The following is an 18,099-nucleotide window of genomic DNA, read 5'->3' as shown; positions in this document are numbered from 1 at the left end:
TGTGATCGTGTTTCTTTGTCTTAAATAATAACGAAAAGCAATCTTCTAATTGTTCAGGTAAACCACGTTCGCACCAGAGACTTTGACTGCTGTCTGGTTGTGCCCCTCATCGCAGAATCTGGCAATAAGCTGGAATTGGTTATTAGCAGAAACCCACTGGCATGTCAGAAAGGAAGTGCAGACCAGCAGCCTTCAGCAGGCGGGGAGTGGAGTGATCAGAACAACGCCTTCCTCCAACAGACTGGACATGCTAATGTTAATACAGAGACACGGGATCCTACAAATACATTATAGCAGAAAATAATTTTAGTGGGACATTTGGTAATAAAAGACAATTATGGTGCTAAATCCCTTTAAGATTTTTCTGAAGATAAGGCTCAGACACAATATAGCACTAAAAAGCACAGGAGGTCAGTCTGTCTGTCTCAAGGCTTGTATTAATTCATGGTCACGTTTTAAAAAGTTTAACTCTTTGTTAAGTCACTCCATTTCTAACCACTCTACCATTAGCAACAGTACCTAAGGGCATTTTTCCCTGAACAAGATACTGGGGAGATGTTTAAACATGATTTAGCTGTACCTTTCCCTTCATCATCAGCTGCTGTTTGAGGGGAAAAAAAGCATGGAGTTAACTTCTCCTAACAGTGATGTCCAGGTTGATTTTTTTTTAAAAACATTTTAGCAGCAAGCCATTGTCTGATGGCCGAGGAAGAATGGTGTGCTGGCATCATGCTGTCTTGTTAACTGTCTAGCTCTGTAATTACGGGGACCTTGATTCTGCTGGCAAGAATGGTATACTCTTCAGACAAAGCACGGTTTAGATGTTTTAACAAAGTGTTTTTAGGACGCTGCAGCATGTGGTGAACATTACTCCCCAACAACTGTGGTAAATTTTAGTAGCTCATATGTTATTCCCTATGCAATGAAATAATTAACGATAGGTCTTGCAACATGTAAGGCTTTTTAAGCAGAGACTTTTTTTAGTGAGCTTAAAAACCTCTGAAGGAGGATTACTGATGAGTAAAATTGAAAAGAGTTTAGACAAACTAGAAAGGTTTTAAAATAAAATGGATTTTTTTTTAACTATAGCAGTGAAAGATTGATACAAAAGCTCCTTAATGATCCATAACCCTGTAAACTTCTACTGTCGTACACAAGCTTTTTAAATTAAACAATTTCTTTAGGGGGACTAATGTCCTATTTAATATACTTTGTTTTCAGCCTTCTTTATGATAAACTTACCCCTACAACACGTTTTTAGACTTTAAAATTGTAAATACATTTTACAAACTTCATAAATTCTCCCGCCTCCCCTCTCCCCCCAAGCAATAAAATACTGCCAGTTGCTTTATATGCTCACCAGCAGCTGCTTTGGTTTATTCCAGTATTCGAGTTGTTATTGGTAATTATTGTTCTTGGTGAATATAAAGATACTGGATTTGTACATTTGTAGAGTCTCCACATCTAAGCAATCACCTAACAGAGTTGTTTCTGGTCAAGTTAAACTGTTTAACTGTATCCCTATTGCTCTTTCCAATACATAAACAAGCTCACCCTGCACACACAAGTATGTCTGATTTATATTTCAGCACTGCCAGAAAAGGTCAGAGTAACATTCAATGCTGAATCATGTAAAAAAAAGAAAAAGTCCATGAGTCACTTAAATATGTATTTTTATTTGTAACAAATAAGTATTAAACTGTAAAGTATTTTTGTACAAATTTAATACTTTAATAGCATGATATTTATCGTCTATGTATGTTTTTTTGAAATTCAAACTGTTGCAAATATTTGTATGGAAAAAAATGTATAAATTGAAATAAACAGTGATTTAAAGACATTAGAAACGAGGTAGCATTTTTCTATTTTACATGCAGAGTGGCAGTTGAGTAAAAAAAAATACCATGTTTATGTTCATGGTACACTTTTTCCTGCTGTAGTATGAGTAAAAAAAAAAAAGTTTGTTAGACGTAAGCAAGCTCTCTCCAAATTTTAATACAATTTGTCTGAAGTTTGTGTAAACATTCGTCTTATTTAATCTCATAAATTGCAATACATCAAATCATGCAGTACACAAACACGTGTAAAAAAGCGGCATGATATTTGAACCCTAGCTTGGAATGTTGCTTTTGTTCCCAAGATCATTAGCAGCATTTATAGGGTAGTGCAACAAGGGCAAGTTTTACATCACTCACAAGTGCAAAGTAGGAAAAAATTTCTATGTCAATGATTGCAGCTTTTGTTTCTTGTCATAACAAGATTAAAATCCATAATCCGTCAAAGCTTCATGCCCATAATTCTGCCACATTACAAGCAGGAATTTAGATTTTTCTAAACTATTTTGGCTGAAGACCAAACTGCAACTTTGGCACATCAATAATAGATTCTAATTGATGCTGCAGCATGAGGAGATAGATAAAACTTGCTATGGGTAGAGCATTTAAACTACGAAATGCCCATATATTATTCAAGGGAACTTCTGGATCCTAAAAGAACTGTAAGTTCCTTCTTCACCAAAACAAAAGACTGATAAGACTTTTGGTGACTAATGCACCAAGGATCTACTAAAAACAGATCACTGAAAATATAAAAGGCTCACTTTAAAATAAGCTGTTCTTAGAGAAAATACAATTACAGGAAAGCTTTTGAAAATCGTCTGCATACCCAGCTTCTCCATGCCAAAAATCTTGAACAAAATGGGTGTATTCATAAAGAGGACAGTTAATTGTCTGCTAGCTTTTGAAAAGCTTCCTAGGAGTTACGTGTTGCAAACTTAGACTCTGAAGTCTGGAAGAACCAAGCGGGGATTCTTCTACTATTGGCTGTGAAAACAAACAAACAAAATGTTATCAGAGGTTGGACCAGATCTAAAATACAGTGACAGCATCAAAAAATAAAAGCTCTTTACCCGTGACAGATATTAGATACAGTAAGAAAAAAATAATCTGTTAAGCATGTTTGCCTGTATAAAAATATATCTACTTCAATGAAGACATTGTATGTAAATGTGTCACAGCAGGTCAGCTCCTAAAAGTTGACTTCTGTGCACAAAGAATAAGCTAATAGAGAGTCTAAGCTAGACACTGGTTCACAATTAGTAGCAAGAGGTATAAATTTACTACTACTGAAATTATAACTGATTCTTCCCTGTTGGTCAAGTATTACTCTGAGAAAATACCTGCCAAACTTGACTGCTTCACAAATTACTGGTCATCTTGAAAATTTTAATGTATTTAAACTTTGAATACTTTAAAATGTAAGGAGGTACTTACAGCGGATGTTTTCCTGGCATCCTCAGGATTCTCTGCATGACTTTGTTGTCTTTTATATGGACTTATCTGCTGCGAATTACCCATCTGCTCTTTTCTGAGATCTGCCGACCCTTCTTTAACCGGGTCAGTGCCAGGTTCAGATGCATCAGGAGCATTCTTTGTCAGGGGAGAGGGCATTTGTTCTGGGCATGTGCTTGTTTCTGCAATTTCCTCTCTCAAAAATCTCTGTAAGCGAGTTTTTCTGGGAATGCTCTTGTTAGTGACTGCTCTCCTGAGGTGCGTCTCTTCAGCTATAACATAGACACGGCAGCGCCCTCTGGTCACGGCTGTGTACACGTGCTGCCAGTGCTGACGACCAGGATTGCCAACCACATACACTACGGTTTTTTCCTCAGAACCCTGAAACGTTTAAAAACACCTTGCAAAATTAAGATCTCCAGTAAGTAGTAAAAAATAAAAAATGAAAAGGACTGCTTACAACAACAGCCAAGTTGGAGACAAATGGGGACACTCCTGACAGTATTTTCTGTCCTGCATTCAAGGGATTTTAGTTTCAAGAGAGCTTTGACGCTTCCTTGTGAAAATACAGTGCATTAGCAAGATAAAGGCATGAGAAAGCTTTATCACCCGATAGCTTTGTTTTGCTTCAGCTTTTACCTGAAAGGTGTGAATAGTTCTGGCCCATGCATGCTTTATATGACAGAGTTTCTTCAGAGCCTTATACTTCACAGTGAACGTGGAGCCGTACGTGCTGCTGATGGTCAATAAGCGCTGTTTATTAATTTCTACATCCTAAAGAAATAGCATAAGAACACTTAGCAGTAAGCTTGTATCAGCAGTTTGATCAATGTCTATACGTCCGCACGTGTCTATATGCTACCTTTCCGTGATATTATGACAGCTGCAGTGTCAACCAAGTGAAGTAGTTTCAGAAGACACTAAGCCCAAAAGATTACTATCTTTCACTGACCATCTTCAAGGAAAATACTTTCACTGTACAGGGTCTACCCTGACTCCTCTTTAGTATGAAAAAATCCAAGAAAGGAAGTTTTAATACCCAGAAAATTTCAATTACCTTAGGACAAGATGAAATATTACCAGCGAGCCCACTTAACAATTTGTTGCCACAAATGAAGATAAGCCTGCTCTCTTCCACCAACCCTACACAGTCCCCAGGCACAAATACTGGTATTTTCACTGGATCCTCTGCTGAGTCAATGCAATTCAATTCACTCAGGTGCTGAGCAGAAAAACATACGATTGTGTGTTGGTGTGGGTTTCCTTCAGCTTACTTTTCTACTGGGGGAGAACTCAAGCTGTAACATCTTTTTGAAGCTTCTTGAAGAAGCTTTATTCTTCACTTAAGACTATGTGTCTACATCCAAAATACTATGTATTTCATTTACAATACATTTGAGTATTTACAGAATTTATGACCAAAAAAAAAAGTCACAGCACTGAACAAGATCAGACCAACTGAAACTGATTTTACAAAAATGCCCAGAGATTTATTTTTAATTCTCTATTACAGATCTGCCTCTTTCTTGTAAAGGGGTAGCCTTTCACATGATAGTTTTTCAGAACAACTAGGTATCTGTTATGGACTAAACTTTGAGAATTGCTTTGTTCTGAGAACTCAGAAAGGACTGGATCAGTTACTACTATTTTCTGTGCAAGTTCCTTCTTCAACAACTTACATCTGTTATGAAAAATATATCTCCATTGCACAGTCGTTTGCCATCCTCAGCAGTCGCTGAACTGAGGGTGGTTTCTCCATTTCTGCATTTATGATCCTCTTTCTGATCAGGACCCTCTCCAAAACCATGGCCTGGTAAGAGATCCTTGAGATACGTATTCCGTGTGCAGGAAATCTTGTCATCAATTTGAAATAAAAGTCGTCTTTTATGGTCTCTAGGTCAGAGAAAGAAAAAGTGAGAAATGTATTTACTACGTATGCATTTACTATCACTTTTAGGATTTCTTCTCTTTCCCTTCTCTATACCAGGGCCAGAAAAAAATAAATATTCAAAGCAGTTAAGAAAAACTGCATCTGAAAGATAAATCTTGAACTTCTGTAAAGCGTTCTGGAAAAAAAAAAAAAAAAAAAAAAAAACAGCAACATGGTAGCGCCAAAATGCTGCTTCCAAAAATATTTCAGAATCTATTTAGAAATAGCATAATGGGGAAAAAATATTAAGCTGCATTTATGTCAATTTTAATTATTTAGCAATAACTCATTATCTCGGAATTCATATATGGACAATTTAAACGAAAGGAAAAGAATTTATCTTATCTCTGTTCAAAGACCAGGATGAAATGAAAAGACTTCTCTAAGAAAGTTTATAGTAACAATGACCCCCTACTGTAAATAATCAGATCTAGATGATCTATTGGGGAAAAAAAAAGTTTTATAATTTTATTTTATGTTGTTGGCCTGGTTATAACACTTTCAAAAACAAAGTGAGGTTCAAGGTAAAAATTGCAAAACACTAGCTTACCTGGTTAAATGCTTTGAATAGTGTTGACAACAAAGCTCGTTTATTAGATCGCAATCTTGCCTACATCACACAAAACAAGAACATGAACAGACTCATGACGTACTTAAGAATACTAAACGTAAAACAATTACATGCAATGCCACATTAGCATTATAATTAAAAAGCAAAGGAAAAAGTTCATCTTAGCTGTGATGATTTTCCACCAATGACTGAAAACAAGCATTAATTCAGAGTTTTGAAGATAAAGCAGTAATGGAACAGTTTTGTCTAAATACGATTGAAAGTGATGTCTGTGATGCACACTTAGATTAGTTGGATTTACTTTTAACATAAAGAACAAAAGGAAAGCCTGGATAAAACCTGTCTGTGTATGTATTATAACTAGACAGAAGAGTTGGTCATTTTATATACTTGCTTTTTAAAGACATGGAATTTTAACTTTCAAATGCAGATTAAGTACTTCTAAATATCAAGAAATCTTCAGTGGACATCGTTAATAACAGTATTGTACCCGAATGCAGAATGGAGAAATAAACTTGATGTCAGAGTATTTCAATATTCACAACAAAAATGTGAATCACGGACTCACAGAATGGTTTGGGTCGGAAGGGACCTTAAAGACCACCCAGTTTCAACCCCCCCCCACTATGGGCAGGGACACTTCCCACTAGCCCAGGTTGCCCAAAGCCCCATCTGTTACCATTTCAGTGTTTCTGTGAAACCACCTGTACTATTGATGGTCTGTGATGGTTCACATAATTGGTGCTTGATATGTGAGCGAATCTTTCTTGAGAATTTGTTAGAGCCATACATCCTGCCCTTCTTAAACGACCAGTACTGTGCTTCCAAAGATCCACATTACATATCTAGACCTGGCCCTCATCACATCTTCTGCCATTTGATTAAAGCCCACCTGTCACAGAATCATGCATAAACAGTAAGGTTAAATGTTCCCATCGTGCATCCTGAAATTCACCGCTGCTATGATGGGATACATTTGAGTACAGACCACGTGATGACATCTCAACTGTCTCTCATCAGATTAAGGTGCAACTCTGTGTTTTGTGGGTTCCTCCTGCAGTCCAGCCCTCACCTGTTGCTTCTGAAGAGCGCTGCCTTGTTGCCAACAGCACAACACAGGCTCTCGGAGAATTTACTACAAAAACTCACCACTTAGTCCACCCTTCATTTACTTAACATAAACAGTACAGATGAACATAAACAGAGTCAAATAGCATGGTGCAAAATAACAGAAAAGTATATAGAAAATTTATAGAAAAATCTAGCAACTCTCCATGAAGAGACTGGGGGCAACCAGAAGGCTTAGGAGAAGTCATCTGGCCTGTTTTTCTCTCTAGTAATTTTTATGATATCGTCACTAGTCTCTCCAGCTCAACACAGTCAGCTATTTTCAGATCGTGGCTGCTAGCAAAGATTTTTCAATGTCTGCCTACTTGCTCTTTTACCTTCTGAAAGCAATGAACTGTGATTGTCTGGCATCCTGCAATCCAGGTCCTTCTTTAAGTAAAGCCTTTATGGCGCTTTGCAAATCTGATTTAGAAGACATAAAAGATAAGGCATAAAAAGTTGAAGAACAAACAATGTGAGAAAGAAAAACATAATCGAGTATGAAATCACTTTTGCTGCTTCAATGCCATTTCAACTTTTTAAATATATATGCATTTACACACACAGACACACACATATATATTATACACGCCACCCAAAAGGCATCATGCAGCTATCCCACTGTCAAAATGGGGGACGAGTGTGATATGGAAGGAGAGAAATGCTTATTTCTCTAATAAACAGCTTGTATTTCATGCAAAATAAGGTTTTGTTACAGTGCATAAGAGGTATGGATAGAGCATTATTTAACCGCAGGACTATACGTTTAGATTTCACAGAAGAAATCCATTTTTAGTGTTCTGTTAGCCGAGTAAGTCGCTAGAGTAAGATGAGTTGATAATACCCGCACTATTATTCTTTTTCCCCATTACACTGATGCATACAAAGTGGAGACCCCTCAATCCACTTATCCAATAACGGTCCAAAAACAAAATGAATTATCCTGACCCCAAAACATCTTGAATGAAACACTGGTGTCCCCTTTGCTTCCAGATTCTTAACGTCATTCTACAGTTGAGAGCACATGCCTACAGCTGGTCTTTACTCGGATGCTTCACTTCTGAAATGTGTAATCTTTTAAGGTTTGACAGCTCCAACCACAGCATGAATAGACAATTATATTTGATGGCACTGGTTGAAGCTGTATCACACCCATTTCAAACTGTAACTGGTGAGCTGGAGCTCTATAGCGTATCCTTTGCACCAATGGGTCTTGCTGCATGCAGTTAACTCAGGCAAAATTCGAAGGATGAACCTAGCATTTAAATCTATACCACAAACAAAATGAAAAAGACTGAAATCTCCCCAAAATGTTAATTCCAGCCAAACAGTCATTGCTTTACAAAAGGGAAGGTCAAGATCACAAACTGAGTGTACACACTTACTATCACTACCCCCACCAGAAGGTAAAGTGATAAAAATGAATTTCTTCTCAGGTCTTGGCATTGTCAGTGCTTTATTCCAACCAGAAACTTTCAGCACCTCATCAAATTCAGGAAGCTTCCGCTGCGAGATTCTTCGCCGGAGCAATGGAGGGAAAACAGAAAAGAAAAATTGTTTCCAGTTGAAGGATTCCATCAGCCTGAAGTTCATCATTTATAAATTTTTGCTCATATACTACACAATACATACTGACTGAAGACAGTGTTACTAATTTTGAATAAGAAGATGTAACAGAAGCAGTACCATAGATTCAAATCTTGATATGCTTTTGCAGGTAAAGCACCGTGTCTACTGCAAGAATGCTCCTTACACATTAAAAGGAATCCTACCTTGTTGCATTATCTACAATTAGTTGTGATTCAGCTCGGTGATTAGTTCGCAGTTCCACAGAAAAGCCTCTTGGTTTTAGACTCTCAAAGATATCAGGTAGCATGTTTCCCGGGTCTATACTTGGTAGCTGTCTAGTATCACCTAAGCAGAATGGAAATTAGGCTTTGTGAGGAGCAATAACAGAAAAAAAAAATTAAAAATTAAAAAAAAAAAATTAAAAAAAAAAAAAAACTGTCTTGGAAAAAAAAACACCACCGAAATTAATAAATACCCAGCCTTCCACATAGTACGTCATAGTATGAGACTCTGGAATCACATGCTTCCTCAGTACATTTCACGTGAAATGAAACTTTCAAGTATCTAAGAAACTTTGTCTGGGGAATCAGACTGTTCTGTAGTTTAAATCTTTCATACTCCTCTCTCTGTAATGCCTAAATAGCAGGTACAAATCGCTCTGCATCATGAACACCAACGGTGATCAAATCTTATCCAAAAATGAATGACATAAATGGCATGCAAAAACCAAACATCTAAAAAAGCAGAAAACTGACATTTTACACTTGTTTTCCTTTCCGAATTAAAACTAGTTGATCCTAGCATTACGAACCCCATGGCACCAGTCTTCTCACATCTGATTCATATGCTGACACTAGCTTCTTTAAATTTAAGGAAATGAGAAAAGTTTCTCGGTTGCAAGATATATATAATAAGCTACCACGTGGAAGTCATAATACTTACAGAATCAGACAAAACACTGCTAAACAGATAACAGAGATACTGATACTTTCATACTGACAGATGAGAGAGAAAACTGTTGGAGTCTAGTCGGCCTAACCTGACTTTATGCATAAGCAGAAATACCCAAGTACAGACCAACGTAACCTTCTGGGTATTTAAAGACCCAGCGAGACCAGTGGCAGCTCTGACAGTTACACTGTATATTGTGTATTATTCAATACTGTATTATCTTAATTATTTATTTCTTCCCACTTACCTAAAATAATAAGTTTGGCAAGCTGGGCATGCTCACATAGGAGTTTTAAAACTAAACTGAGAACATGTACAGACACCAAGCTTCCTTCATCCACAATCAGAACTGTCACAGTAGAAAACTTCCATGGAAATTCTTGTCCAGTCTGCCTCCATGATCTAAAACTATAGATGATCTAGAAACAAATCAAAATAAATTAGAAATAAATTAAAAATAAGTTCTGACACTAATGTGCTGAGAACAACTGCTTTTTAAAGGTAGCCATAGCATGGTAGAACATCTTCTAATGTTCTATTTAGAAGTATTATCTGAAATTCTGAACTTACACCTGTAGGACTCAGAAGGCTCACGCAGTCTTGTTTCCTTCCTCAGTGAACACGTTGCTAGCTGAGACAACCACTTACTTGCATTAAAGCACAGAAATGCATCCTCAAATATGGAGCTTTAACACAGGAAGAGTAGCACGGGCATTTTGAAAATGTCTACATATAAAATTCTGAAGCAAGTATGCACTTGTTCTGCTACATGATATGGGAAGAATTTGCTCGCACTCCAAATACACAGTATTCTTTCTGTAAGCATGGAAACCCCTAAATCTATTTCTGTGATTATCTCAATTGTAAATTAACCAGGTTATATCTCCTTCTCCCAGTGCTGGGCACAGGACGAGTCCTTACTGCTCGAGTCACACCTCGCTCTATTTGCTTACGCTTCAAGCTACAGAAAACTGCTTCCAATGATTACCCCAACAAGTCTGAAAAACAAATGGCAGGCTGGAGAGCACAGCTCTTTAATTTAATTTTATTTTTTTTCCTGCAGGGATCCAAAAGGCTATAAGGTCACGATATAGATTGCTCAGTTAACAGAACACCTCCTTCTACGGCTGCTTGTTCACACTAATGAACCCCCAACATTGCACAGAGAAGGGGAACAGGCGATTACCCAGTTTCCAAGATAACTTAAAATAAGCCCAATGTATTTTCTGTGTTATTATAATTTTTAATTATACAGGTTATTCCACACCTCCAACATCTTCTTGGCACTTTCTGCCATCTACAACAACAGAGACTTATGTTTATTAACAGTTTGTTTTTCTACTTTTTTTCTAATAATAATAATAAGAAGAAGAAGTTGCACAGTATTTGACTGTATGTAGGAAAACAGTGCAAATAAAATTCATCTCATTGACCCCAAGCTACCGTTCTCTTCACGTATGTGCAGGTATCAATATGATTATTGTGCAACAGGACACTGGAAAACAGGTCTGCCATTTAAGGAGGTATTTCTGCTCTTCTATCTCCTACGGATTACTCAGAGTATAATAACTGAGGAGCTAAAAAGACCAGATCCCCCAAAAAAAGTACAAATTTGAGATGTATAAAAGTGAAAAAAAGAAAAGTTACAGCAAATAATGTATTTGTAATGATTGATTTATGATTCCCCAAAATGTAATGATGATTTTCAAATGCTGACAAGCTGTACCTAAGCATTACCATTAGTAACTAAAAACGCTATAAGGAAATTTCAGTAACAAGTTTTTTTCTAAAACAAGAATGAACTATGCCAAAAGGTTTTTTATAACACAAATTAAAAAAAGAAAGTCCTTACCTGATGCAGAGTGTATGCAGGAAGCCTGGTTTTTTCACTCAAAAGGCTTGCTGCTCTCCCTGTAGGTGCGGTAAATAGTACATTCAAACGATTCTTTGTGCAAGTGTTCTCTGACTCCCACTGATGATCAAAGGTATCCCATTCCTCAGATGCGTCCAGGTCTCCTTCAAAGTCCTTAGAAGCAGCTTCCACTTCTTTCTCTACCTGCTTTAAGTGACGAAAAAGGCAGCTAACAACCGTACTCTTCCCGCAACCTCCTTTTCCGCTTATGATTGTGACAGGATTAGAACAAATCTTTTCCATGGCAGTCACCTGATCTATATCTACCTCTCCTTTCCTTTGGGTGCCAGCTGTGGACTCCGTCTGTGGATTTTCAGAGTTGTGATTGCCTGGATTATCTTCCTTCAGGTGTTCCACTTCATGGGCCGAGACAGCATTCACTTCATCATCTGCCATTTCTCCTGACATCTCAGAAGTGTTAAGTATCTTTCTCGCGTCAACATTCAGTTGCCATGAGCAGTTTGACAGCAGATAACCTATATACATTGCAATGTCTCTTTCGGATTTGTAAAGATGAGGCAGAAACACGAGTTTTTTCTCCCTGATCACTATATTCTCATCTTTCAAAAATTCAAGAGACTGCCAAGCGTGCTCAATGGACATATCTTTGGATACAAAATTAGTTAATTCATCTTGATCTTCATAAGTGTGTCCCATTTCTCTACACCGTCTCTTGAGTTTATCATACAGAATTAATGCGTTCTTCTGCAAGTCAGGAATCTTCCGGAGGAGATGCTGACACTGACGGAAGGCTTCCCACGTTGCCTCACAGTAAGAAAGTTTCAGTTCCCTATAGGTAATCTTCTCCCCAAAAAGAATAAAAGCAAACATATTTATTTCAGATATATCGTTTTCCCTCTTCCTGGATAGCATTCCTTTGAGTAAACATAAATTGCAGTTCGGAGAGTGGCTGTCTATAAAAGCACATGTATTTCTCACACTGTACATTATGAGAGCAAAATATTAAAAAAAAAAAAAAGAAAAAATGGAATGATTACTCTTCTCTGTCACCCTTCTGTGTAAACACAAAACTTTAAAACTCAGAAAACTCAAACAGAAACTAAAGAGAACTTGTGTGCTCCTAATTAGCATGATTTCAAGAAAAGATGCAAACTGCAGAAACAGAGCACAGGTAAGACATTAACCAGAATATTATATCCAATTTGGAACATCATGGTACTTCAAGAAACACACGACCTTTACAGAGACTAGAGAAAAATAGTGAAATTCTGAGACATACAAAAAAGATGAACTATCAAGAAAAAAAAAAAAACATTTAGACTTGCTGAACCCAAAGAAAGAAAGCTAATGAGGGTCTTCAAGCAGTAAAAAACTGCAGTGAGAATGCAGATCCTTGTTATACAGAACGAGCGAAACAAGTTTAACGTGCATCAAGGCACAGTCAAATTATACATCAGTAAAAGCTTTTGAAAGGAAAGGATGTGACACACCGGAACAGATTGGATAGATTGCTGAGTCTCTGAAATTGGAGGTCTCTAAAGACAAGTCTAAACATCTGTCAGTGAAAGCACTGGAGGGCTGAGGCTGAGGGATTAATGAATTACATTTCCGAACTATTAAACTTTACCTCTCATCTGAGCTACATGTGTAGGTAGGTGAGGTGCAGCAGCAAAGTTGCACAGCAAGCGTAGCTGGTGTCAGCAAAGGAAAACAAGAAGGTAAACGGCAACTGCAGGTCCCATTATTAAAAAACACTAGACCGTCCAACCTCTTACAGCATAATTTATCTAGCTTGCTATGAAACATAGGTCTTGTTCTATATATTAAGAGTAGAAAATCTCATTTGCTGGTATAAAGCTGAAAAGTAGAACTGAGAGCTTTAAATTAGCTTTCTTACTTTTGACCCGATTACCTCAAGTAAATACTTGAGGTAATACTTTAAGGAATTTTCTATTCCTTAAAGAAACGACAAAACAAAAGGTTGTAACACGATCACATTTAAAATCTTTTGAGAAATTAACTGTAGACCAACTGAGGAAAAAAAAATGTAAAACTGAGCCCAGTAAAGCATCCAGTTTAAAATGAGCTAGGCTTACCTCCTACAAATGCCCAAGTAATAAACTGAACATAACCAAAACAATACTGTATTCTAATGAAGATCAAATGTAACAAACAGCACACTTTTTACCCTGCTTAACATTACTTACCCTGCTGAATCCAAGTTTCCATGGCTCATTCTTTAATATCCCATCCAATTTTGTTAGCATCTCATCTTGAAAATGTACTGTCTCACCATCTGTATCATCGTTTTCAGTCCTTCTTTGCCAACTCACCGTATCCAAAAGACAGCAAAAATGGCGTGGCAGAAGAGTTGGCAAGAACTCCAGTATCATCGGAAAAGTCAGAGCTACCAATACTGCCTTGCCTGCAACTGTACGCACCATAAACCAAGAAAGTTTTAAGCAATATACAAAAATATTTGTAAAGGTAATTTAAACTGACTCTGGCTTTTATCCTTCTGTCTCCCCTGTATCCAAAGCATCTCTGATTTCTTCCACTTTCTTACTCTTTGTAATCCTTTTCAAATTCTTTTTAAGTCTGTTTTCCCTGAACTGCCTTAGAAAAAAAAATGTGAACAGATATAAACTGAAAGTAAATGTACTCACGTGAAAAATACAAGTTACACATTTAGTTTAAACTGCATACACAACAGCCTGTTGTAGAAAGTCAGTTCAGACCTCACCACGCCTGTCCCTCCTATCTAAAGATAATTTTCATACAGACGTGAAAAAGAAAATTAAAAATCCAAAATAAAATGAAACAGACTTATAATACTGGATCAGCGCAGGAACTTAGGAAAATAGTGCTCCCCCCTGGCTTTCTCAATGATCCCAAACTTAAGTTATCACTTTCCCTCTGTGGGTACCAGTCTTGGGATCTGCAAAAGGGAAATAATGAAACTGATTTCTTTTACATCTCACTTTAAAAACAAATTTTAGAAGAATGTGAGACTTCTACAAGTTTTATCTCTTGGCAAAAAAAAAAAATGCAATTCCTAAGGAAGTGTCAAGGAAACTTCAGAACTCCAAATTTAAAACACCGATTTTTCTTGGTTAAGTACTTTTTGTCATAACTGTCTTACAGAAATGCAAAGGCGAGACATTTCCCCTTTGAAGCAAATGATTAATTTTCAAGAGGAGAATCAACACGCACTGTTGTTGGGTAAAAATATCTTAATTGCTTGAAGAACAAATTGCTCAAGTTCAAAACATTTAATTGACAATCAAATTATATCTAATAATAATAATAATGATATTATATGTAACAATTATATATATTATATATGTCAAATCAAATTGACAATAGTAGTAATAGCAACATGGCATGGAGGGGGATAATTTTTTCTATTTCCCAATGACAGAGAGAAAAGAGTTTAATCTGTAGCAAAGTAATTTAAGTTAGATATTAGGGAAAAATCTGCCAACTACAAGAGCAGGAAACAGTAAGTTTAGCCACGCTGTGTAATCTTCTTCACCAAAAAAGTACAGATATATTAGACAATCAGAAGTGATCTACATATCCCATTTAAATTCATGCAGCAAACTAGATGAGAGTTCCTCCCACTATACGATCCTATCTCTTTACGGTCATGAAAAGATCTGAAGTGCTAAGAACTTTTCTACCATTACAAAAACAAAACAAAAAGCCTGAAGTTATAGAATTGTGATTTTTTTCTTCTCCTAACACATGTGATTTGGAGGAAAGTCAGCTCAAGTCTAGCAGACTTGTGAACTCTACTATCAGACATGATCTGACCTCCAAAACAGTCCCCTCCATCTTTTGACCTGCCACTGCCCAGTAAGCCAAGTACTGAAGACTTCACTGACGTGCACATGGTGGTAGATAGACCCAACCTGACAGTACAAATTTATGCACAGCTGCTGCTGGATTTAAAAGACCTCCTCCAAACCAGAGAACGGAGTCCCGTGGTACTGCTGTTACCCAAGCGGCTCTGTACGGCACCAGGCTGGGGCAGCCTCTGCCTGCATCAGTAACGTGGGATAATGGAAACAGACGATGAGAGCAAAACAAAAGAGCTAGTGCTGAGCACATGCCTTCACTTTCCATATTTCAGTGGATTTTGCATCAAACCAGCTACACAACAGGATCGGGAGTCCCGAACCGTCTCTGCTCCAGTGCTTCTGCACTGCATTCCCCAGCCATACAACCTGCAGACGGGCGGGATTATAAAACACCTAGGCAGCTAAGCTGTTCAGTGCAGCTGATCTGGACTGAGCTGAGGAATTAGCTGTTTGCGCTACAAAGAAGTAGCTGTACCATTTCTGAATACATATTTGCCCTAAAACCCATAACCACCGTGTTTAAGCAGTGCTGAAGCCATTTTTAGTAAGCCTTATTATATCTTAATAAATCAATGAAAGCTACACCACCGTCTTTGCACCTGTAGCACAGACAATTCTACTTTGATAACCTTACAGATTTCAGGAAAGTCCTTGCATGTTAGTAACTGTACGTCCACCTTTAATCAGTCATTCTACTGTCCTCAAATTTTAAAATGTGCAAGAATTTTTGCACGTTCAAAATTCTTTTGAATATACAGTTCATATGAAGACATGTCAGTTTGAACAAAGTATCTTAGAGATATAATCATTAGCTTATAAAACTAACAAATTGGTACACGATATACCTACAGGATTCCAAAACATAGTGTAAGATATCAAAATCCTTGGTGTCTCCTTGTTTCTTCCCTGTTGGTAAATGTGAATATTGGAATTGTTTTAATTTTTCTTCAAGATTTCCAAAACTCAGTGCACACTCGGGAGGAAGCCAAGTGAAAAACTGTTCTCTAAAATAATCGGGAACTCTGCATTCTTTAAGAAAGAGAGAAAATACTTGTCGGTTGTTTTCTTCTATATCAGTCCGAAGAAAATATGATGGATATCCTTGCACAAAGTACTTAGACCCCACTTTTTTAACTTTAACGTTAACTTTCCACCAAGGGCCAACTAATGGAAAACGTCCAACTGCTTCATATTCCTCTTTGGAGTTCTCTTGTATGACAACTGAAACATTAAAAAGAAAAATGAAACCACTGTTATTGGCAGCTGTAAAGAATAAAAGTTTGGTTTAATTGGAAGAGGTGTTTCTTTGTTCAAAGCTTATTTTTATCTTTTGTATGATAAGTTACAGTAATAAAAGTAAAGAAGCACGGTTTTCATAAAATTCCTAATGTCAGTCTTTTCTGTAGTATTTAAAAATGAGTACATCCAACCTCAGAAACAAGTACTAAAATGGCTTCTCTAGGTGTGAGAGCTACAAAATTAAACGTGTATGAATATTTATCAAATCAATTAAGGACACAAACATACAGTTTAATACTACACCATTTATGCCAAGGTAGAGTGCAATTCAATCCTGAATGACTTTGTCACATAGTATTGTATCATGGTGCCTGCATGCTCTTTAGATACATTTCTATACCAAATATTTCCTGCAGCTGAACCAGCCAAAATTATAAGCAACCAACAGCTCCGAAATAATAACCTGTGACATTTTGCATGACCTGGTTTGCCCTCTCTTTCCATCCTCTCTCCCTCATGCACTTAGTAATACACAGATCCTCAGTGTCTGCAGATCTTAGACCTATGACGTTTTTTCTGTGTATTTTCCCCGTGCCACCCAGCTGAATTTAGCAGTTTTTTAAACAACTTATGGATAAAGTATTTCTACTAAGCAGAATTTGCTCCAACGTCACTGGCCTGAGTACTTGACCTAGGGAATCTTGAAGGCCAACTATCATCACTCTTAGATGCCATGTAGGTTAAAAAAATAAATAAAATAAAAGAGTGTGAATGGAAAAACCTTTACGCTTTTCTACTTTTGCTGTGCGTGGTCATACGACTGAGTGTGTACACTTCCTTCTGCTACCTGTGTGAGATTCACCACCTACTTTGCTATTGCTTTACCTTATCACAAAATCAGTAACTGGGGAGCCTGGGTTTGATTACTTTAAAATTAAGAAGCAAATAAGAATGATATAAAGGTCTCCTGGCCCCAGCACCGCAGCTGCCCGGCTCCCTCATGGAGGCCTCCCCCGAGGCTGAGGTGGGCGCGGAGCGTGGCCCGGCCCGGCGCCCACCTCAGGACATGGAGGGCGGGAGGGACAAGGAGGACAAGGAGGACAAGGAGGACATGGAGGACAAGGAGGACCGGGACCCGCCCGCCCGCTCCCCGCCGCCCCTCACCATCCCGGCGCGGGGGTAGCGCGGCCGCCATCTCCCGCCCGGCGGCCTCCAGCAGCGCGGCCTCCGCCAAGTGCAGCTCCTCGTCGGCCTCCTCCTCCTCCTCTTCCTCCTCCGAGCCCCCGTCCTCCGAGCCCCGGGGGTCCCGCCGCGAGGGCAGCAGCACCCCGCGCAGCTCCGCCGGCGGCCCCCGCCCCGCCGCCGCCATGTCGCGCCTCGCCCGGCCCTCCCGGGCTGGCGGCGGAGCAGGGGCGGTGACGGAGGCCAGGCCCGAGGCTCTCTCCCCGCAGCAGCTTGTGCTTTCCCGCTGGCACCTACCGCACAAAGACCGCTTTTTTTTTTTTTTTTTAATAATTTACACTCTAATTCCGTGTCTCTGTACAACTCCAACCACAAAAACTCCAATTAAATCTCCGGTATATCCTATTACACTTCGCCTAGCTGCCCCCAAAAATGCTATAATACTGTGCACGTCAGGTGTGTAGCTAAAACATTTTTCCATCAGATCCTTGTTTAAAACCACCTGTACTTCCCTGCATTACACT

At 38.3% G+C, this 18,099-nt stretch overlaps 2 protein-coding genes across 27 annotated transcripts in view; one reads left to right on the top strand and one right to left on the bottom strand.

Moving 5' to 3' along the window:
• Positions 1-1,840, top strand: part of GRIP1 (glutamate receptor interacting protein 1) — a 325,251-nt gene extending 323,411 nt beyond the window's left edge. For all 25 annotated transcript variants that reach the window (XM_080592313.1, XM_080592318.1, XM_080592314.1 and 22 more), the window contains one exon: positions 58-1,840. In XM_080592313.1, coding sequence (XP_080448439.1) covers positions 58-294 — 237 coding nt within the window. In that variant the 3' untranslated portion in view covers positions 295-1,840. The remainder of the gene's footprint in view (positions 1-57) is intronic.
• HELB (DNA helicase B) lies at positions 1,657-17,815 on the bottom strand. 2 transcript variants are annotated; one of them, XM_080592569.1, is made up of 14 exons: positions 17,558-17,815; positions 16,004-16,375; positions 13,499-13,722; positions 11,598-12,131; positions 11,271-11,477; positions 9,666-9,837; positions 8,671-8,812; positions 8,284-8,414; positions 7,237-7,321; positions 5,771-5,830; positions 4,970-5,183; positions 3,930-4,064; positions 3,273-3,671; positions 1,657-2,822 (listed from the first exon to the last, which is right to left on the bottom strand). In XM_080592569.1, exons 1-14 carry the CDS (start codon positions 17,760-17,762, stop codon positions 2,733-2,735), a joined length of 2,970 nt encoding a protein of 989 aa, XP_080448695.1. In that variant the 5' UTR covers positions 17,763-17,815; the 3' UTR covers positions 1,657-2,732. The 2 variants fall into 2 exon arrangements, with proteins under 2 accessions (XP_080448695.1, XP_080448696.1); XM_080592570.1 differs by having other exon boundaries at positions 11,271-12,131; positions 17,558-17,813.
• Positions 17,816-18,099: the final 284 nt, after the last annotated feature.

The sequence above is a fragment of the Anser brachyrhynchus genome, assembly GCF_964034855.1.
Source record: "Anser brachyrhynchus genome assembly, chromosome: 1".
Lineage (NCBI taxonomy): Eukaryota > Metazoa > Chordata > Aves > Anseriformes > Anatidae > Anser > Anser brachyrhynchus.
Note: the sequence above shows the minus strand (reverse complement) of the source record. Positions and strands in the feature narration are given on the sequence as shown.

Bases quoted from the DNA above. Each gene is read 5' to 3' on its own strand.
- HELB (XM_080592570.1), bottom strand. From the start codon at position 17,762: ATGGCGGCGGCGGGGCGGGGGCCGCCGGCGGAGCTGCGCGGGGTGCTG. The intron at 5,184-5,770 runs GTAAGCTAGTGT...TCTCTGACCTAG, and splicing joins TATTCAAAGCATTTAACCAG to AGACCATAAAAGACGACTTT. The intron at 4,065-4,969 runs GTAAGTTGTTGA...CTATTTCTTTAG, and splicing joins ATATATTTTTCATAACAGAT to GATGTAGAAATTAATAAACA.